The sequence below is a fragment of the Molothrus aeneus genome, chromosome 3 (assembly GCF_037042795.1).
Source record: "Molothrus aeneus isolate 106 chromosome 3, BPBGC_Maene_1.0, whole genome shotgun sequence".
Lineage (NCBI taxonomy): Eukaryota > Metazoa > Chordata > Aves > Passeriformes > Icteridae > Molothrus > Molothrus aeneus.
The window spans coordinates 103,755,116-103,778,180 of record NC_089648.1 but is presented as its reverse complement, the minus strand read 5'-3'; the positions used below and the strand labels follow the sequence as shown (position 1 = coordinate 103,778,180).

The 23,065-nt window shown below is 40.2% G+C and overlaps 1 protein-coding gene across 2 annotated transcripts; it reads left to right on the top strand.

The window, feature by feature from the left end:
* The first annotated feature begins 4,415 nt into the window (after window positions 1–4,415).
* CCNC (cyclin C) lies at window positions 4,416–22,374 on the top strand. Of its 2 annotated transcripts, XM_066547528.1 has the most exons (12): window positions 4,416–4,529; window positions 5,443–5,549; window positions 9,042–9,126; window positions 9,372–9,441; window positions 10,880–10,931; window positions 13,501–13,556; window positions 14,829–14,864; window positions 16,268–16,359; window positions 17,507–17,574; window positions 17,860–17,939; window positions 19,835–19,953; window positions 20,620–22,374. In XM_066547528.1, the coding sequence occupies exons 1-12, from the start codon at window positions 4,498–4,500 to the stop codon at window positions 20,672–20,674; spliced, it is 852 nt and encodes a 283-aa protein (XP_066403625.1). In that variant the 5' UTR covers window positions 4,416–4,497; the 3' UTR covers window positions 20,675–22,374. The 2 variants fall into 2 exon arrangements, with proteins under 2 accessions (XP_066403625.1, XP_066403626.1); XM_066547529.1 differs by lacking the exons at window positions 4,416–4,529; window positions 9,042–9,126.
* Window positions 22,375–23,065: the final 691 nt, after the last annotated feature.

Below are 23,065 nucleotides of genomic sequence, written 5' to 3'. Positions count from 1 at the left end.
TGTAAACCAAACCCTCATTATTCTAAGGTCTTTTCCCCATCTAATGAAATTATCCTGAATGTCTTTGATGTAAAATATTAAATGGTTGCTTCTGCAGGAGTCTGCTTTTTGTGTGGAAGTGTCTGTGATGGTGCTTCAAATAAAAAATTCTCCCATATAAATCCCTTTCCCCTGACACTTTCATTCAAAACAACAGGACCCTTATGTTCAGATACATGCATTACTGAGCAGCTGAAGTTTCATTTCATATGTATAAATATTATTTGTGGCTACTTGCTGCTGGTTTGACACATGGAGTCACATCCAGGGTCACCACTCCTCCAATCCACCTTGCTTGTTGCAAAATATAGCCTAAAAGACCACCATTATTGGGAAAAATATCGGACAACTGTCACATTACCTCACTTAGTGGAATCATAACAAAGGCTTCCATTAGAAGTGACATAACATAAGCTGGAAGGGGTTTTCAATTCCACTTACACTTCTTTTCCCTGTTCCTTCCTTGAAATGTCTCACATTCTCAGCATGTTTTGTGGAAGCTTGATTAAAGTCAGTAAATCTGGTTTCGTACCACTCATTCATTTCCTGAGGGGATATTAAACAGCAGAGGGCAAACAAGAATGCTTATTGTCAGATCTGTGAAAAGATATGTACTGTTTTCAGTTATTAGATGAATATGTAAACATGTGAAAAACCTGAGAGTATCAGCAAAGACTGTTTTTGTGTGCATCCAAGGGAAAGAGATAAAGAAAATATTGTATTTCCAATTGTGGGGGAGGACACATGAACAAAAAACCGACCATGTATCATCCTATTTATTATGCTATTTATAAGATGTGGATTGGAAGAAACATATTTTGGGGGGAAAAAAAATCTATCCAACTATCCGGTGTATATTTATATCTAGCAATGGACTGCTAAGTATATTCAATATGTTTGTGATGCTTTCTATTAGGGGGCAGAGGGGGAAGAGATCAGCAAGAGCTGACAGATAATTTCATCTCACAAATATGACAAAGTATAATTTTACCTGCAGGTTCTTGGCTGCGATTTTTTCATCCTATATCTGGATGTCCCTCAGAGCAGGAGCCAGGTCTGAGGCTGAGCAGGAGACATCAGCACACACAGCAGCACTGAACATCTGTTTCATGAAATCTTCGTCTGCCTGTTTTGACACACACACGCAGAGGACATGGTAAATAAAGCGATCCTCCACACAGCTCCTGGAAAAGAAAGGTTCAAAAGCAATGTCAAGGGGAAAAAGCTCTGTCCTGTCTGCCCCCTGCCATGCCCCTGCCCAAGAAAGCTTGACTCCTAGCTGGGCTTCCAGGGAGATGGAGTCACGGTGGCATCCACCCATGGCCATCAGCCCCCCTGCACTGTGGGTCCACACCCTGCTGGCCTGCTGGCCTGGCAATGGGCATCCCCAGCATGGCCCAGTCTAGAGGAACCTTTGCCTTTTTGCTCAAGGGATGCTGCAGGGCTGAGAATGACCCCCCTAAAGCACTGGGAGCCCCCTGGGTGCCATTCTGCAGGGAGGATCTCCAGCATGGCAGAGTGTCCCATTGCAGGGCAATATGTACCCCAAGGAGTCTTTATCTCTGGTTTTAGGTCTGTGGAGCAGGGAGAGTTTCCCTCTCCATAGCTCTGGAACTGGTGTGGTCTGCTGCAGTGCTGTGAAATGGGTTCATGCAATTTGAGGTCTGTCCTGCTGGGAACGAGACAGTCTGGGAGTGGAGCTGGCAAGAGGCTGCAGAGCCAAGTGCTCCCATTCCAGCAGTATTAGACAGCCCCTGTGGTGCCAGATAGAGAGCCAGCAGAGCTGTTTCCTATGCCCAGTGTGGAGTGCAGCAATGGCATTTATCAAACCTATGGTAAATACCCTGCCCAGTCCCTACTAATTATTTCCTGCCATACTGCAGTGTAAAATCATAGAATTGTTGAAGTTGGAAAAGATCTTTGAGATCATCAAGTCAACCCAGCACTGCCAAGTCCACCACCAAACCATGTGTCCATTTGCCACATCCCCTTATCTTTTAAGTACCTCTAGAGATAGTAAGTCCACAACTTCCCTGGGAAGCCTGTTCCAACACTTGACAACCCTTTTGGTAAAGAAAGCTTATCTAAAAATTCCCTGCTGCAACTTGAGGCCATTTTCTCTTGTTCTATCTCTTGTTTGTTGGGAGAAGAAACTGACACCACCTTGCTACAACCTCCTTTCAGTGAAGCTGTAGAGTGATAAGGTCTTCCCTGAACCTCCTTTTGCCTGGCAAAACAACTCCAGCTCCCTCAGCTGTCCCTCATAAGACTTGTGCTCTAGACCCTTCACCAGCTCTGTTGCTCTTCTTTGGATAAGTTGCAGCATCCCAGTGTCCCAGAACTGGACATAGCACTTGAGGTGCACGCTCTCCAGTGCTGAGGACAAGGGGATCATCACTGCCCTGGTCCTGCTGGCTACACTATTTCTGATATAGGCCAGGATGCCATCAGCCTTCTTGTCCACCTGGGTACACAGATGTCTCATATTCATCCAGCTGTTGACTGTGCAGAAGCACAAATCACCATGAGGGAACAAAACACAGGTACTAAATCAGAGCAAGAGAAAGTCCAGGGTCATGTAGAGAAAGATGGTGAAAAAACCAGAGATGCTCACTTGATGTGATAACCAGAAGCCTGAGGTTTGCTGCTATTTTGGTTGCTTAAGTATGTTCAGTGAGGTGATGATAAGCTTCTCTGTTTTACAGCAGCCTCTGTCTCTCTCTCTGCTGATTCCTTGGTGCTGTGCTATGCTGTGTGTGATGTGGTTGTGGTTGTGGGTGGCTGTGATCCAGGGCATTTGCTGGCAATTTGGTTCACTTCTTTATGACATTGACACAGCAGAGTAAGTTCCTTTTGCCATACCCTGCAAAGTCTGGATATTTTCTGGAGAAAGGCGTCAAGTCAGAGAGCCCCCACAGACTCCTCACAAACCCAGCCTGTGGTTTCCATTGTGTCTCCTTGCACTAAGAAAGGAAAGGTAAAAGGTTTACAAAATATTTTTTCTCTACCTCCCTCCCCCACATTCCTATGTATGAAACCTAGAGTCTCTCTGGCATGCCAGAACAGTGTCTCATTCTGCCAGCAAAGGCATTTAGAAACACCACTGGCTCCATCTGTCCTGCTTCCAGCCAGGACAGGCTTAATTTCTGCTGTAGCCACAAGGGTCAGGGCCAGGACCTAGAGGTTATTCTATGCCACCTCATGCCATTTTCCAGGGACAGGGCAGGAAAAAGGCTGACTTGCAGGCTGGGATAGCACTGCAGAGGGAGTGGCTGGGCATTGATGGGGGTTTCCACAGGGTGAGCGACAACTTTTGTTTTCTGCTACACTCCGTCATTAGTGTTGCTGCTGCTACAGTTCATTTCTTATCTCATTGCTGTTTCCAGTAAATTGTTCTCCTCTCAGTCCATGGTCTTTACCTTTTGTGCCTCCAGTTCTGCTCTCCAGCCACCCCCGGGGAAGTTGGCTGGGGGGAAGAGGAGGGACAAGGGGACGGGGAAGTGCGCGAGTCATGTGAGGTCTGGAGTAGTTTCACTGTGAACACAACACTTGAAAATATAATTTCTAAACCATGACACCACTTTACCCTCTGTGCATCTTCCCTCTCTGCTTCATCATTCCTAAATAGAATCTAAATTTCCCTTTAACTTCCCTGTTCCCAAGTTTTCAAGTGCATGATATTGATACTTCTCAATACCCGTGTTGATACATCTCAGATCCCACTAAGAAGCTGAGAGGCACCACAGGAAAGAGCATGGAAAGAAAGCAGGCCCATGTACTTCTTGTTTGTAGTTTAAATTAAATCTAGAATTATTAAGTAAATGCCTCTAGAGGCTCTCTCTGATGAGGAAAATTCCAGCACGGAGCAAGCTGAGCCATGAAAACTTGGGAACAGGTAAGTTAAAGGGAAATTTAGGTGAGGTAGAGACAGCACAAGATAAGCTCTGGATCTTCCTGGCTGCTTACAGTAGGGAGAAGCTGCTTATTGGGAGAAGCAGCCAGTTTTGTACTGACAGAGGGCAGATTTGGACTGGAAATAGGGATGGAATTCTTTCCTTGTGAAGGTGGTGAGGCACTGAACAGGCTGCCCAGAGCAGCTGTGGCTGCCCCATCCCTGGCGGTGCCCAAGCCCGTGTTGGACGGTGCGCTAAGCAACCTGGCCTAGTGGAAGGTGTCCGTGCACACGGCGGGGGCAGGACCGGGTGGTTGGGAAGGTGCCTCCCTCGGGGCCCATCGCGGTCCGTGTCCCCGTGGCAGCCGGCGGGGCTGCGGGGCCCGGCGGGGCGGGCGGAACCCGCGCGCGGGGGAACGGTTCCCAGTGCCGCGTGTTGCCGGCCGGCGGCGGCGGCGGCCGCCTCCTCCTTCCTGCTGCCGGCGCGGGGGCGGCGGCGCTGTGGCGGCGGGGCCGGGGCATCGCGGGCCCGGGCGCCTCCTCCCCGCTCCGCTCCGCTCCTTCCCATGGCCGGGAACTTCTGGCAGAGCTCTCACTAGTGGGTGCCGCGGCCGCGGGGCGCGGGGCACGGGTGCTGCGCGCCGCCGCCGCGCTCTGGCCATTCATTGCCGGGCCGGGCGGCGGGCACGGCGCTGACGGGAGGCCCGGGAGCGCCGGGCGGGCGGCGGGGCCTGCTCGCCGCGGGACCCTGGCGGGAGCCGGGCTGGGTGCGGGAACAGCCCGGGCCAGCCCCGCTCAGCCGCCGCTCGGGAAGCGTTTGGGCGCTCCGGGACAGGGATCGTGTCCCGGTGTGGCTGCCCGCGGCACCCCGGGCTCCGGCGGGGGAGTGCGGGAGCTCGGGTCCCTGACGCGCCGGTCCCCAGCGGTGGGGCAGCCGGGCCTCGGCTGGGGTGGACATCAGGAAGTTGATATTGGATTGATACTGGGACGGGCTGCCCAGGGAGGCGGTGGAGTCGCCGTCCCTGGAGGTATTTAAGGAAAGATTGGACGTGGCACTCGGTGTAGTTGACGGGGTGGTGTTCGGTCATGGGTTGGACTGGATCTCAGAGGTCTTTTCCGACCTGATTCATTCTGTGATTCTGCCCTGGAACACTTAATGCTGAGCGCATGGTCAAGGTTTGAACAGTGCCCGTAATGAAATGGCTGCAACATAAACCCCGTTAGTGACTGCCGGGGTCTGAGATCTGTACAGCCATCTTACTGGTAGGGGCTGATCTCAGCCCGTGGTAGTTCATGTTTTGTTGTTTGGTTTCTGAGTTTTTTGTTGCTTGGTTTTCAGTTGTCTAACTTTCAAAAATCCTGAAGAACAGTTGCTTGAGAAGATTGTTTGTGGCGGTGTTAAAGGCCACAAGCTCTTTATCTCCGAGCCTTAATTCGTAGTCTGTTTGTACAGGAGGTACCTAGTATAATGTTGATAAAAGAGTTGCTGAAATTATTTTCCATTCCTCTAGTTTACAATGGATTTTGGATAAACAAGATCTATTAAAAGAACGCCAGAAAGACTTGAAATTTCTGACTGAAGAAGAATATTGGAAGCTACAGATATTTTTTACTAATGGTAAAGCTTTTTTTTTATTTCTGCCATAAAATCTGTGCAATGTGTGCCGTGTCTAAATGGACGTTTGAATTGCTTAGAGAATGAAATGTTTTCATTGTTGTATTACATATACTTTCACAGCCTATTTTAACAAGACGTGGAGTATAAATAATTTGTTAGTTGTACTAACACAATTTTAGGAGACCTTGCAGGCTAATTAGCTGCATATATGACATTTTAACCTGTGATAGGATGAAACAGTAAATTTTCTTATTTTCAAGAGGTTCTTATCAAAACATAAAAGGAGGAGAAGCAAGCAGAAACTTCTAAGCTAGTGTATTAAAGGCTCAATGTCAAGCATTAGTACTCAGCTTGGGCTTTTGGGGGGTTCTTAGGGTGGGGTAAATATTTTAGGTGACCTGTGCCATCCTGTTAAACAGCAGAGTTTGGAAACTTGTTATTTGTGTTCATTTAGATTCTCTGAAACCTGCAACACAGCCCATGTTTTGTCTTCTGACTGATTTCCCAGTACCAGGTGGCTCTCAAATTGTCAACAAGTTTCTGAGAGCTGTTGGCAAGCAGCCTGTTCTCCCAAAGAATTTGGGACTTGTGTGTGAAGTTGTCTAAGATTCACTTGATCTTGCAAAGCATTAGGTATCCATATGAATGGCCACATCTGAGTATATCAGATTACAAAGGCACTTAAAATTTTCTCTGCAATTGTTGAATATTTTAAAAAAATCTCCTTATGCAAAGGATATTGCTAACTAGTAACTTGTTTGCGAGCAGCTCTTCTTTGCAGCAGTCCTTTAAAGTACAGAATGCTTATTTTTTTCAGCTATCTGGCCAGACTTGTGACAGAGAAATGAAGTGACTTTCCCAGAGCCTCTGGAAGATCTTATGTCAGTGCTGGAATGGTATCTCTGAAAGATACCATTGCTTCTTTCTTAGCTCAGCTATTTTTGTAACAATTGCATATGCTATAAACACGATCACTATGGATACCTCTGTGGTATTGCTTATAGGGCATCAGGAAATCAAGCTAGCAATGATTTACCCATTTGATCCATTTCTGAAATTTCTTGGGGTTAAAACCAAGTCATAACTTCATAATACAAAAATAGATGAAAGGAGGGTTATGGATATTTCTAAAACTGTATTTCTATGCTAATTTTCACTAGTATTAATTTGAACTGTGAAATAAGCTTTTTAAATGTTTCACTTCATTTGTTTTTCTTGGGTAAACAAAGCTTTACAAAGTAAACAAGTTAGTTTGTTAGTTATGGTTTGTGGTTCCCAGGGTCCTTTTCCTTGGCACTGCTTGCCTCCCCTGAAGGTAGGTGAGTGACTGGGGGCAGCTGGGGAGCAGCTCTGCCAGGATCTCCCCTGTGCCTGTACAAACACAGCCTACTCTGCAGGAGTGAGTGGTGCTGGGCTTTCTGCCCCTCTCTAGCAAAGAGGGCAGGGCTGCTCTGTGCTCAGGCAGAGCTGGCCGTGTTCAAACCCTCAATGTGTTGTGTCCTCGCTGCCTCTGAACAGGGACCCTGCTTTGGGTCCCCCCTTGTCTCCCATCTGCACTACCTGAGAGCAGATGAGGCCCGGCCCCAGCATGTCACATTCAGTGTGTGTCAGCCCAGGAGATGGTTGTTCCCTAAAGCAATTAAAATCTGCATGGAGAGGGGCAATTTCCTGCTGCTTTCTCATTGGAAAACAAGTGCAGTAGATCACTAACTGATTGTATGGCTCCCTGCAGCTATGAAGAGAAGGAAAAAGATCATCTTCTAAAGTAGTTTGAAAAAATAAACTGATGTTGATTTCTCTGTTTGGATCACCAAGCCTTAACTGGTTTTGGTTGAGAAGTGTATTAGTTATTTTCCCTTTTTGGTTTTGGGCAGAAGCAGTAATGTTTGTGTTAGAGGCTACTCAAAATACTCAGATTTAAAACAACCTTTATTAAAAAACTCCAAACTACTGAAACTGCTTACTTTCTAAACATACAGGAATAAATGATCTTGTAGTTTCTTTTCAAATTTTAATATTTTCAAATATTAAAATAATTACAAGCATTGGACTTTTCCCCAGCGTATACAAGCTTCCATTTCATTAAGTCTCTCTAGGCTCTTGTCCATTTTTTTCTTCTAAACCACACTTGATTTTTCTCTGACAGCAGATGGCCTAACCATTCCTGAAAATCCCATGGGAGTATGAGACATATTTGGAGAATTCTGTTTAGCCTAATACTTGAATTTTTCTGATGCCCTAGTAGTAGGACAGCTTTTTAGCCCCATGGTCAAATTAAAGGCAAAAATTCTTTCCAAGCTCCCAAGATACGCTGATCAAATGTTTAATATTTGTACAATCATTGCATACTGGGTTTAACACCCTTTTTGGAAGTATTGCTTGTCCTACTGTCACTGTCAAACTAGTCCAAATTTGGTATTCTTCTCTAGAAAAAGAATGATATGACACAGGCAGGAATTTAGTGTTGCTTTGGGCCTTGCCAGTGGGTGACAAATGTGTACCCTGGCTACACAGGGGATATGTGATAAGAGCATGGGCAAAAAACTCTCAACTTGAGTGTTAGAGAGTCTCTCAACTTAGAGACTAAGAATTTAGTGGTGATTGACAACAGAATTGTTTGCTTTTCCCACCAGTGGTCACTGTCTTGGTCTTGCTGTACATATTTTAAATATCTACTTAAGTGTGTTTTAAAATACTGTTTTTGACATTTCTCATGAGGGAGGAAAAAAGAAGAGGGAGTCTTCGCAGAGCCGAGCCGTTCTCAGAATAATGGTGGCGCAGAAGTATGGGAAAAATAACAAGTAACAACCTTATGTTTCACTGTGCCATTCTTTACATCCAACCCCTGCTCTTAATCCCAGCTTGGTGCATCTATTTGCTTGGCACCTTTCCTTTGCCTGGGAGGCCAAACAAGAGCTACCTGCACAGATGACACCAGGGTTGTTTCTTGGCCAACTGGCAGAGGACCACCGTGATGGAGCAGCTGACTGCATCCTCTGGTCTCCCACCCCCTCTCCCTAGACTAAATATGTCATTTTTTTAACACCTGCTGCCTCTGCCAAATTTAATGACCGTGTTTGTGTTGGCAGTTTTACATATTTGAAAAAATACCATCCATTTTGTGTGGCACTGAAGAGCTGAGGATTTATATTTCCTGTGTCTGAATTTGTTTTGCTCTAAAATGGAATACCTGAGCTTTACCCTCCTGAGATTTGTGCTGTCATCTTCTTAAAGGTCACACTCGCTTTGTACACAATGAATCAAAGTTCCTTTTCCTTTTTGAAGGTGTCCCCAAGCTTCAGGAGGCAGCGGTTCTTCACCTGCAGGTCCGTAGGTTTCCAGCAGTGTGTTGTCTCTCTAGAGCCACAGAGGGAGAAGACTGTGGTGCTGCTCCTTAGAATCCCCAGCACTAGCTGTATTTTGAGACCCTTTGCTATTTGGTGTCAAATTGTTTAAAAAACTCAACTCAAGCTTTTGTTCATTTTTTTTAAGTTATCCAGGCTTTAGGTGAACATCTTAAATTAAGACAACAAGTTATTGCCACTGCTACAGTCTACTTCAAGAGATTCTATGCCAGGTAGGACTGTTTACTATGATGGTACAAGAATAAAACATTTGCTAGGCACATTTTGGTAGCCCTTTAAAAATGCAGTTCTGTATTAAAAACAGTGCCACTTTTGTTTTTTGGATGGTGTAAAGCTTTTATGCTTTAATAAAGTTAACTTAAGCTTTGCTTTTTCAAAAGGAAGTGTGGTGCTCTTAATAGATTAATCGTTCTACATGTATGAAACAACATATTATAATTTTGTTGTAACATTTCAGATATTCCCTAAAAAGTATAGATCCAGTATTAATGGCTCCTACGTGTGTGTTTTTGGCATCCAAAGTAGAGGTATGAAGTATTACAATTTTTTAATGTAACATTATGTGATGTATGAGAGAAAGAAAACATTTAGGACTTTCAAATTTTTTGTCTTTCTTCGTGCTTTGGGGGTTGAAACCTTCTCCTTTTTGCATAGATTTCTATAGCATTTAACAAAAGGAGACAGAGAAGGCCTTCAAAAGTTGTCTAAATTATTAACCTTGAAGTGCCTCTGAAAACTGAAAAAAAATATTTTAAATGGCTGTTTCACTGTCACACAGTGTTTAAATATTTACATACACTATATCTTAAATTGTGTATATCTTAAGCAGTGTCTCCTTTCTGGTGTGTTTCTCCTTATTTATGTTTACTCAAACTTTAAAACATAATGGGAATTTTTTTCCCCTAATTATCTTGTTCTATTTCATATAGCAAGGGATCCTCAGAGTTTACCACACTTTCATTACTTGGATTAAAAGTATGTTGTAGCTCATGCTCTGTCCTTGAGAAATTATAAGGAACTGACCCATTGGGGGTGATGGTGAGAGGGCTCCATGCCTTCACCATCGGTGCTCCCCTTTGAACGTGGCCAAGAGTTAGCATCAGCTGGGTGCTGCTGTTAGTCCTCTGTAATGCAGCAAGTTTACAGCTGTTTAAGAAGTGTCTGTGAAATGGAAAAAAGTCAAATTTGGCACTTAATGATATGTCAGCACTAAAGAGTTCTACAGAAGGAGCTCAAATACTTAATGGATGGTAGAAACAGTCCTACTAAACTAGTGGTGACATGTGATACTGTTGTCTGTACAAGTACTGTGACACTCTTCAGTGTTTGGAAGACATCAAGGAAAAGAGAGAGTGTGGGAGAGAGTGCTTTTTTATCAGCCTGTTAAATGAGCATTTAAGCAGGCACAGACATAGAGTGTATATACATGGATGTACCTTAAATTAGAAGTCTGTGCAGCCTTCCTAAAGCTTCTGCAGCTTTAGAGGGCAGCACTATTGATTCAGCTATGGACTTCTCTGAAAGAACACTCTATACAGGAAATGTTCAGATTGCTGACTGTCTCAGCACAGGAGCTAAGACTTCATAAAAACATAACTAAAAAGGGTAGTTAATGGCAGGCTTCTAAAGACAGTTTTCTCTCCAAATGGGATAAGGAAAAGAATAACCTCCTTGAAGCCCTCTTCTCTATTTTATAAAAAGAATGTTAGCCAGTTGAGCTTTTGGTGCTTTTGTACCTTTCATAAATCTTTACTGTTCCTCACAAACAACCAAGAAACTAATCAATGAAATAACTTTAGCCCTGTTTACCTTAAGGAAAAAAAAAAGGGGTGGGGGATAAACCTAAATACTAGAATACTGCAAAAAGAAGCCCAGTTTAGTAAGAAGCCATTATTTTAATTTGATAACAATGTCAGTGTATGGTGTTTTAGGTGGTTCACCTCATTTACCATTCTTTTTCTTCAGGAATTTGGTGTTGTTTCAAATACAAGATTGATTTCTGCTGCTACTTCTGTATGTAAGTATCAGTAATTTTCATTACACTCTAATTAAGTATCTCTGTAGGGAGATCAGTTGGTTTCTTTGCTTTTTTTTAAAAGGTAGCTTTTTGTCAAATCATGGAGGACTTAAAGAGCCAGTTAAAACCATTAAGAATAAATAGCTTCTGTGTCCAAATACAGAGACAGAAGGGTCCATTCTGTATTAGTTTTGGTTGATTATGGTTGGAACTTATGCCAAGCATGAGTGAAAACGAAGTCATAAAATAAAACTATTGAAATTTATAAACAACCTCGAGTAGTAAATTGAATTCTGAACTACTCAAAGATAGAATTGGAAATTTACAGCTTTGCCTGTTTAGTAAAAGGTATGGCTCTGTGAAAGTATCTGTTTTAAGAATTTTTGGTAGGCTGTATACCTTCAGATTTTTTTAAATCCCTTTTTCCCCATCAAAAAATTAGTCTTTGCACATGGTATTTATTTCTAAAAATACATTTTATGACTAATTATTCACAATAAAGTCAATAAAATTACACTGTAATTACTTAATCCTCTGTCTTTCCCACTTGCCTTTGTATTTCCCAATTCATGTAACTTACATGTCATCCATCAAACTCCTGAAGTGATGTCTTCCTTAGCTAAATGCTGTTATCTGACCCAGAAGGTCCAGCTGCTCTCAGTGGGCAATTCCTGGCTGTGCTCTTCCAAATGTAGGTCAGCCATTGAGGGGACAGGTGACTGGCTGCATCTGCAGCCTCCAGATGCACAGGGTGTATCAGTCCATGGGGCTGGCCGTGTGACAGTTCTGCCACCAGGAGCTGAAACACATCTTCGGTGCCAGCATGACCAAGACCAGTACTGGGTTTAGCACTGAGAGTTGCTATTTTTACCTCAGAAGCATCATTGTGAGGAAGTTCTGATGCATAAGTGAGACTGTCAGATGGATTTTGGTAAATATGCCGCAGCTGATTTTACTTGGACGTCTAGTTCTTAGCTGTGCTGTTTCTCAGAATTCCAGTCTCAGGACCCTATAGAAGATTTTCCTCACAGCTCTTCCTTCACACCTAGAAGTCCTGTCAGCCCTGATAAGTACTGTGCCTTTCATGGAAGTGGGGGCAGGCAACAGGCTTTCTCCAAGCATTTATTCTTTTATTCTACCTGGTCTTCCTTTACCAGAGTTGCTTCAGTAGTACACAGTGGTTTTTGGGAGATCTTAATACCAAAGGCAAGAAAAGATGAGGCAAGACAAGTAAAAGCGAAATCAGGCTAACAAAGGGGCTGACTAATGTAATAGTGGCTGGTTTAAGAGGCTTGTTTGCTTTTAGCTCAGTAGCAACATGAAGTTAATAACACTTGCTTCCTTTGTAAGGAAGATGGTCTTAGCCTGGTTTTCAACAACCTCTTCAAAAGGTTTTTCTTCTGTTAACACATCTCACTAAAATGACAGCTCCGTGTAGTGGTTGTGTCTGCAGCTTGCTTTGTGGGAAAAATGCTTTTTCTCCCTATCTTCTTTCTCAAATTGGTATTTTTTTTACCATGTACATCTTCAGTTTGCATACAAGTTGAGAAACTCTCTTATTAATTCTTTTCTTTCTTGAAGTAATTAAAATTTCCAACCAGTAGCCCAGTCTTGGTGTCCTACAACAAATTTTCTAGTGAAGTTCACCCTAGGTCTAAATGGTGAATTCTTTGGTCCAGAGGACTGATGCTGTCTTTTCTTTGAACTGAAATGTCATACTGATTTTCTGGAAGCAATAGCAATATTATCATTTAATAATATACTGCCTGTCATTAATATAAGAAATACTGTCCACTTCCAGGATGTTAAATGTTACTTGTTTTCCTTGGATGACAAGGACTTAAAATAGCTTTTTAAATGTTTTATGTGTACAAAAGTCAAATCCACATCTTCAAGTGTTCTTGTTTTCCCTTGTTCAGCATTCTAACATGAAATCACTCTGGTTTTGCATATTAGCATGCTTCTTACCAGTGCACTAACTATACTCATTCTCCTTGTAAAATACACAAAGATTAATTAAATATCTCAATTGGAGATAATCCTTACATTCTGGACGTGCAAGAAGTCTGGCTGAACTCCCTTACCCTGCCCTTCGGCTTGCTTTTCTAAGACTTCATTAGTTCCTTTAAAATCTTGCCTGTTGAAGGATCAAACCTATGTAAAAAATCCCACATGAAAATTCCATTTGGATTTAGTGTTCATACTGAGATCCTGAACATCAGTAGCTGGAGAGCTCTGTGAGTGATAACTTGTGGGAAGTTAGCTGTCCCTGAGCTAGTTGGTGGTTAACCAGAAGACTTAATAGTGTCCAAAGCAGCAGTCAAATGTCTGGCTGAGTATCTGTGCAAATCTGGATTTCAGGTGCATTTCTCTTTCCTTTTCAGGATCTTAAATCTTGTAACTTACCTCTTCTCTTTGAAATACAAGCCTTTTGTACAGAAAGCCACAAACTGAAAGTTGTGCTGCCAGGTAGATTTGTAGGGCTATATACAGATGAATAAATAGAATGGGAAGGATGTAAAAGTATTAATTACATTATTTTTAACATACTTTTTTCTGTTTACTGTAGTGAAAACTAGGTTTTCATATGCCTTTCCAAAGGAGTTTCCTTATAGGATGAACCATGTAAGTATGCTATTTGAAATACAACTTGATCAAATAAATTAATAATTGCTAGCACAAAGTTCTTTCTTTTAAATACTAAGAAAGAAATATTTTCATACTCATATGTCAGGTTTATTAATTATTTGTTTTGTATAGAATATTGGGAAAGTTACTTTTAAAAATAATAAAAATCTTACATAACCTTCTTTCCTTAAATTGTTGTCAGGAAAGACAAGTGATGTGATAGAGTGACTGAAATGGTAGTTTTTCTATAGCATGATAAGAAAAGAGATTTAGGTTTTTGTGAATGTTCTTGGTTACAAATACATTGCTCCAGGGAAAGTAAATGGCCTTTGCACCTGGAATGCTTCCAAGCTTGCACACATGAGCAGTTGGCTTACAGAAAGCAGTTTTATTTTTGCCTGTAAAATTTAATGGCTCTTGAAAAATACTTTTTAATTAGTACTTTAAATTTACCAGTGGTTTTCAAGGTATTCTCAGTCACAATACTGAGAAGTTTTGTAGTTTTTCTTAAAACGAATTTTGACCTGTGCTGTAGAATTTGGAAAGCTAAACATCTAAATAGTTTTAGATTGGCTGTAACAAATACTACTTTTTTGTTGGTTTGCTTTTCACCCAATCTAGAAAGCCAAATGATGCATCAGAATATAAAATACCTAAGATCTTATAATAAAACTGCACTGCTATTTTATAGATAAAGGCAAATGGAAATACATTTTGGAGTACTGCTTTTGTATAGCAAAAGTAGTCCAGTCTTTTCCTTCATGTCACCAATACATCACATTCTGTATTGAGAGTGAGAGCTGATTTAATTGTTACAATTGCACAGAATATTTCACATGAAATTAAATCTGAAAATGTTTTGAAAGGCTATTTGACAAGTTAGTGAGCTGATGAAGACACTCTAATTCTACAAAACAGCTTCTCTATTGCTATGAAGTTCTTATGCACTGAGAACAATTTGCTGCTACCAGGTGTTGAAACAAATCAGGCAAGTGCTGCCAATGAAGCAGTCTTTCATAGCAAACTTGATGCAAAATATTCAACTTGTTTGTTATTATGACTGGAGTTGAGTTATAATAGTGATAAGGCAATAGCTAATAATAGCTTTATTTTTGTTTGGTTTTGTAGTTTCAGATAAAATGCATTTAGGAATGTTGGAAATAGTTGTTGAGAATTCCTGTGTATTTATGATGTTAAACTGCGTGTCAGTTAATTCTTTCTGCTGCCTGAAACATACTGCTTATTAACTGTGATTTTACTTCTTTACAGATACTAGAATGTGAATTCTATCTCTTAGAATTAATGGTAGGTTGGGTTTTTTGGTGGAACTGCTTTTGTTTTTGTGAGAGAAGTAACTGTATCTAAGTCCTGATGCAGAGACTGGGATGTCAATGTCCTTTTTCCCTAGATGGAATGGCCAGTTATGACCATGAAGAGTTGTATTCTTACATGCCCTCTTCTTTATGCCTGAAAGAATCTGGGGCTACATATATATGTTCTAGCAGAAGGTGTGGGTACTATCCCATTCAGGCTAGTCTATAGCAACCCAATAATTAGAGTAATCTTCTAGGAAGTGAGATGTGGGTTTGAATCCTGTGAGAAAGAAACCGAATTCAGGTCTCCCATTTTCTGAGGTGGTGCTGTAACTATTAGGCTGTTGGATGAAAGGAGCACAGTGGGACATTTTCTTCCAGACCCTTTCAAAGAAAGGAGCCATATCTGATTTTTGTAAGAGTAGCTATGCCATTGCTGTGTTTGGTAGCTGAAAGGAGGCAACCCAGGCTTCTTACAGGGCTTGGATAAAGTAGTGCCTGATTTCTGCATATGGCTTGGACTTGGATGGGTTAAGTTCTAGTGCTACTGTACTAGAGTAGTTCTGCTCAAGTGCAGAGCAAAGGAGTGAGAAACCAGGGAGCAGCTTAGTGAGTTAAGCAGCAGATGAGAGAATGTTTTGGGAATTGAACACAGAGGAAATCAGATCAAAGTTTTTGTTTGTACCTACAAAGTAATTTTAATACAGTTTTTAGTTTCCTGTTTAGATTTAGCACTTGATACCTCTGCTATACATGACAGTAACTCTTGAGTTTTGTATACAGGAGTTTTAGCACAAGCAATTGCATTTACAAGAAGTTATGTTTTGGGGATTCACTTATTTTTCCAGCATCCTATGCAGTATATAGTGTGTGCAGTAATGGTGTTTCATGTAAGTGTTCAGCACATGTAACTTGATGTGGCTTTTCCCTGTAGTATCCACACATTTGGCTGCTTTTAGCAAGAGGATTATTCCTTCTTGTTTACCTGGACCTGAAATGAGGGGATTTGAGAGCAGTGGAATTTTTCTCTCTTTTCTTTCCAAGCCAGCATCAATGATTTTGGCATGCTCTCCATGTATGGTATTTAGTAGCTGACTGTTTTCTGGCAGTATTTTGTATTTCCAAGTGGGAATTACGGGTTTGTAAGCAAATGAGGTTTCAGTGTGCTGCAGATGTGACTCTCTGTGTCTCTTAGGGGAAGGACATTGACAGACTGGCAACTGTGCTGTGTAATGGTATTCTAGAGAGAGCACTGCCCTCATTAGAACAGGGCTAGGTGTTAGAATGCTACTTAAAAAAAATCAGTAATTGACTTGTAAACCAAATGTTTTAATACGAACTGACAACATGCTCTGAATTGAAATCTAACTTCTGTCCCCATGACATTTTTCCTAGGACTGCTGTTTGATAGTATATCATCCTTATAGACCTTTGCTCCAATATGTGCAAGATATGGGCCAAGAAGACATGCTGCTACCTCTTGCATGGTAATGAAGAAATGGGAATAGTTCCTCCTTTCATCAAGAAAGCAAGTGTTTAACAGTTATGTTTCAAAGGTGGTTAAGCTTTTGCTGAACCAAGCAGGCTTAGCCATATTTGAATAGAAAGGGTGCCCTAGTTAATTGTGCAGGTATATGTCCCTGAATTAGCTTATTCTCTCTTTAGCCCTGTAATGATTTTACTTTGCAGTGGTCTAATTTTTATTTTGTTAGACTAGCTGTAATGGCATGGTTTCAACATTACTGAATGGTGACTACGAGTAGAGGAAGTTTCTTTCTGTCAGCATTGTCACAGGACGTTTGTAGCTGCATTTCTCTTCCCAGAGAAAAGCAAGGCACAACTTCCCAGGGATATTTTTGGGATTCACATTCTCTCAGCCTCAGAGAAAGAAAAAACAATTCTTATCTCAATTGCTGCGCCTCTTGTTGTTCACAAGTGGAATTCATTGTGGAAGATTGTTTACCTGAAGAGAATTGATAATTGGATTCTGGTGTGAGTGTATTGATTCATTGACCAATTGAATCCAAGTGTGTGTGGGGATTGTCAGCTGACAGTCACGAGATTCTGGGCAGTTGAGTTGAGTGAGTGCTTGTGCAGATTCAGTTTAGATGTAATGTAATATAGTATAGAATAATATAGTATAATAAAGTAATTAATTAGCCTTCTGATATCCATGGAGTCAGATGCATCATTTCTCCCAGATATTGGGGGTTGCCCTGCTTTACAATAGAGGTAGAAGCAAATATATAGGGTTTTTTAGCTGTGTTAGCAGAACTCATTCTTCAACTTTTTCAAATACAGAAAGACAGTAGAACTACTGCTTTTATGCTAGCCTTTACTTATTTGTGAAACAGATAATTATTTGGTGGTATACATACACATCCACTGCAGAAAGACATTTATGTACTAAAAGAATGTTTCCAAATAAACTTCTGCTGTGAGTATAAGGGAAAAAAAGAAAGGCTAAGAGATTTTTACAAGGGAAAAGATATCTTTCCTTGATATTTTGCCCTGCAGCCTCATTGCTTCGGCTGTCTGGAAAACTGACAAAATATTTGTAAACCAACAGCAGTTTTTGAAGGAATATAGTCTAAAGGTGAATAGGAAGATACTTACAAGTTCTTTTTTGCACAGGAGGATAGTGAATGACACTTACAGAACTGATCTTTGTCTGCTGTACCCTCCTTTCATGATAGCTCTAGGTAAGTAACAAGTAATGTCTCCTGGTCATGTTTACCTGGATATATTTATTCTGTGCAGTGTCCCATCACAAGCATTCCTCAGAGTGCCCTCATAAGGTGCTTCAGGTTGTGTCTCATACAGCACTGACACTGTAGCCTTGCAACTTAAAAAGCCTTAAAGAAAAGTCAGATAATTAATCCTGAGTTTCCTTTGTTGAACTGTATAGGGTTTATAAAAAATTGAATGTTTCTAACTGTATTGGGAGTGTATCTTTATTCAATATCCATGTCACCTGATCTTTGCAGCTTGCCTACATGTGGCCTGTGTTGTCCAGCAGAAGGATGCAAGGCAATGGTTTGCTGAGCTGTCTGTTGATATGGAAAAGGTACTCTGTTTTTTATTCCCTTCACTTGTTATGGACTGACCAGAAATGGTAGTCATGGTTGTCTTATATATCTGCAATACTGATTTGAACTTAAAATTCAGTGCTCTTGTTAGATGCTGTTGCAGTTAGGCAGATCTCTTTGGAAGGGAGACAATGTCGGGTTATTTGGTTATCACCCTGCTCTGAAAGTCAAGACAAAACCATTGCATAACAGAAGAGCATTGCTGGTATTGCCATTTTCCAGACAGTAATATAAACCAAGTATCTTTTACATTGTTTGCCAGAAAAAGGGTTCCCAGTGTTTTTCTGTCAGGCAAGATTGTCAGTACAAGTTTGACTCTCTGATTGACTTTTCAGCATCATGCCAGTGCACCATTCTCATTTTCTCCCTGTACATGTGCAGATAGCCTAGTGTAGAACATTTTTGACACTTTCAGGATTCCCAGCACTGTGACTTCAGTCAGTGCTACACAGGGAGACACCAAGATCATTCAGCTGAGTTCCCTGCTAATGCAAATTCTGTGTCAGATAATCCCATTCATTAATTTATTAGGTTTCAGGGTGCAGTTGTTCCTATACTAACAATGCTCTTCATCCTCACTAGTTTCTTTTACTTTTTAGGTTGGCTTCTTTAACCTGTGTTTAGCTCCAGCAAGCAAATCAAAGTAGTACTCATATTCCTTATCACCCTGTTTCACTTAGCACATTTTTTCAGTCTTTTTTTGAAACTGAGTGTCTGGAATTAACTAGCCTGTTATGATTGAGAGGTACCATTTCCTTCTGTTCCCTTCATATTGCCCTTTATCCCACTGATGTTATGGCATTGTGTTTGTATTCCAGGATTTGTCCTGAAATGTAAACACAGTGTGGATGCTATGCTGTGTGGAGAGCTCTGTGAATTATGCTGTCATACATGTAAAGGCAGAGTGATAATAAACTGGCAGCAAAGGAGAGCCAACATCTATTTAATAGATAAAATTACCATAAGCTTGATACTGAGTATCTTTGAATGTTTACTTGTATTGGTTCTTGTGTCAGTGATAAAGCCTCAGCTTGATTTTTTTCACACGAACACCATGGACATGGTGAAGCACCAACTGTGACTTTGGTTTCAAGGACAAAATATATTGCTCTAGCACTTAATGAAAGATCATGTATTAAAAAGAAGAAAAAGTAAATTCTACTTTATTAATTTAGAGAATGATGAAACATATTATGAATGAATTATTATCCAGCTTTCACGTAGAATATTGCAGCAGCTTTTATATAGAATATTGCACTACAAAATAAAGGAAATTAAGGTAGATAGAAAGTCCAAACTGGTATGGAATGCTTACACTTCCAGAAGCAGAATATGCAGTGTCAACAATTCTTATTATATGTGTATAAGAATGTGAGAAGTATTTAAAAACTCCTTGGCTCTGTTCCTTGGAAGGAAAGAGTTCAGATGAATGTTTTGTGATTTTGGGCTTTTGTTTTCCCACACTGTTCCTCTGATATGTATAGAACATTGATAATCATCAATTACTGTATTGATCATGGATGGTCATATAGCTGCAGTCATGCTGCCCAAGTCTGTATTTTCCCAGGAGCTTAGGCAGTATTTGCAAATAAAAAAAAAAAATTTAAAAAAGGTATTTAGTTTGCAGAGGAAGAGAAGCAGTAAATACAGTTGAAAAGAAAAGTATTCTGTTCAGGCTTTGATTCACAATTACTAAAAAAACTAATTAAATGCTTTTTTGGGACCAGATTAAGTGTGAGACAGCTCTGTTTATAATATGAAAATTGTGTTGCTTAGTTTCAGCTTAGGGCCTGTTTAGTTAATTAAACAGGCTGTGACAAAGGTGAAATCACTATCGTGTCTGACCTTAGGCTCTCTTCTCTTTCTAATACAGATTTTAGAAATAATCAGGGTTATTCTGAAGCTGTATGAGCAGTGGAAGAACTTTGATGAGAGAAAAGAGATGGCTACTATTCTTAGTAAAATGCCTAAACCAAAACCACCTCCAAACAGGTATGGTACTTCCTTATTGCACCTTTCCCATGGAAAAACTACACTGTGATCTTAAGAATGTGCAAATGTTTAATTCAAGGTGTAGTGTATGTTTTTACAGCCCAGATGTTTCTGATACAAAACCAGCCTGATTGTTCAGGAGCTAGTGGGAAGCATAACATTCATTATCTTAGAGAGAGTGTTAATGTGATTAGAATGTGATCAATACAGCTCAGCAAATGTAAGGAACCCCAGTGTGAGGCTCCATGGCTGGGCCACATTCAATGGAACTGGGCCTGCTTGATGTCGTATTTAATTACTGTGATTAAATATCACTGCTGGGAATCTGCACATGCAAATTCCTGTGCACATGCTCATGTAATGTGAACTTTGCAGTGTTGACTTCAGAAGTAGATTCAGCAGGCAGCTTCATGGGCATATATTGAATTTATTGTTCACATAAATACGGTGAAGTTATTTATGCATGCTGAGAATAACCTTTGCATTTTTTAATGAAACTGAGCAGAATATTTTGACCTACTTATGTATATGTTGAAGATTTTTCTTACTTTTCTTTCCAAAGATTTTTATTACTTTCAGAATACTGTATTTTTTAATTAAAAAAAAAGATAAAAATGTAATGTGATGCTTCTTATTGAAGATACATGTTTATGTTTTCTTCAACAGTGAAGGAGAACAGGGTCCAAATGGTAGCCAGAACTCTAGTTATAGCCAATCTTAAGGCATTCCAAAGAATCTCTTTATGGACCACTTTGACTCAAGACATCCTGGGATATTTCCTGTGTTCATGAAATGGACAGAAGGTTTTAGTAACATCTTTGACAAAGAACTCGAAGAATAAATAGCTTGTTTGTGTCAAGCATTTTGAAAGCTTTTTCTGTAAAACTACATCATTTTCTCTGACGCTGGAACAAATGTGCTAAGATTTTTCAGTGTAAGGAATCAAACTTTAAACCAAGCTGCAAAAGATTAATGTTTTTCACTCAAAACAAATAGTTCATTATTGGTTTTATTTGTGTTGAAGTGAACTGTTTTTAGAGCGACAGTAACCCGAGGCCTAAGTGTAACTGTATTAATGACTTGTATTGTCTTCATTTTGTTTGTGACTGAAGGAAGATAGTGCACTCGATGTTGAATCTGTCCATGACCTTCAGTTTTGTTGATTTAAAAAAAAATAAATACAGATTCTGCAACAAGAAATGCATTCCTTCAGAAACATATGCCTAGAAAAGCCTGTAAAGAATATTGTTAGAGTTCTAATGAAAACTGCAGGAAAGAAAGTCAGTTGCTATTTTTGGGTTTAAAAAAGCTGTATTCCTCAGTAGATCTACTTGGTTGTTTTTGCCATGATACAGTAGCCCAGCTTGCCAGAGAAGTGCAATATGTATAGTGATTCTGCAGTTTTCTGAAACATTTCAAGTGTTAGAAATTAAGACAACCCAACATACCAGGATTTTTTTTTCAAATAAATGTACTGTATGGTACAATCGGAATATTTCACAATCAAGTACAAATCTGGATATTATTGCTATTTTTATGGTGGATTTTTTTTTTTGTAGAAAAGATATACACTGTTAGTCTGCCTTCACTGTTAGTGTGAATTTGTGTGGTTCATTAGAGAGTTTATTTAAGAGGATCAAGTGTTTGGTGAGCTTCATACTGGCTAATTTTAATTGGGATGTTAGGAGCAACTCTAGAATAACTGAAATGGGATTCCTTGGTTACCTTTGTGCTGGAGAAAATGAGATTTCTTCAAACAGAAGGCCATATCCTGCATTCCTTACTCAGGCAGATATCCCACTGAAGACAGGAATGGGCCTTAATTGATTACTTGATATCTTGGTATTTTAGATAACTTTGTTTCTAACTAAGTTCTGTACAACTTTATTTTGAATGATAATGCCAACTTGCCCAAGTATAAAAGTTGAATGATAAAGTTCAGTAACATTGTTCTCCTTTTTTTTTTTTTTTGTTTGTTTGTTTTTTTTGTTTTCCTGAAACAACACATTTCACTACTCTGAAATCCTGGAGGGAGATTGAAAATATGTGCTCTGTGATGTGTCTTGGTTCAAAAAACTGGCCCCTTAAAAAAATCCCCACCTGTTTTTGCAAATACTTGTCTTTGTAATTGGCTGGTCATCCAGTGAAGTATAACTGAAGTGTTTTTCTGTGTAGCTCATTAGGCTACTAGCATTTATTTCTGTTCAGGTATTTCCATAAATCATTATGTGAACCTGCCCCAGACACTTTGGTGAGGTGGAAAAAATATACATTTTGGTCTTTGCTACTTGGTTTCCATATTTTTTATAGACACTTGATTGATGAAGTGGAATTTGGCTATTTTGCTTTCATTTCTTGAAGTCTAAAATGTGCGATTTGTAATGTGGACTTGGGGAATAGAAATAAATCAAAGCAACTTGACCTTTGTTGTGTGGAGTAATTAAACAGGAACTGTTCTTTAGGTAAGCATCAGTCTTCTCACATATACCATGTAATCTGCCAGGAAAGTTCATGTTTTGGAATTGGGGAATTGATTAAGAATTCTGGCTAAAGTGATTAAATATTTTCTTGCTGCTGAAGAGTCTTTTCAGACTTTACTTCACACCTAAAGCACAATGGGACCTAAATCTCAGAGCTAACATGTCAGGCACTTCTTGATGGTACCTAGAAGTTTCTTAAGGCAATTCTCTACTAGGAAGATGAGGCTAATTTTACCAGCTTTGATTCCAGTAAAAACAGTGAAAGGCAATGAAGTGCAGTCAAAAGAGCTGGATTCAGTGAAGACAGTTTTAAAAAGGTGTTGTTTTGAACAACAGGAAATGGAACATAATGTGAATTCAACAGTCTTGCTACTAAGCATGCAGAAAAAAAATCATGTTTCTTGTGCTTCACGTCAAAGGAGAGGTGCATAAAAATGTGGTATCTCACTGAAAGACATGTAACTGAAATTCTTCATAGATTATATGGCAACAGGTGGCTCTGAAATGTCAGAGCAAACACAAGCCATCTATGCCAAAAAGACTTAAAGAAAAATCCCAAAGGAAACAAACTGGATCAGACAAGGTATTTAACTCAAACCCCATCATTTGGAAAGCAAATTAGAAAGGATCAT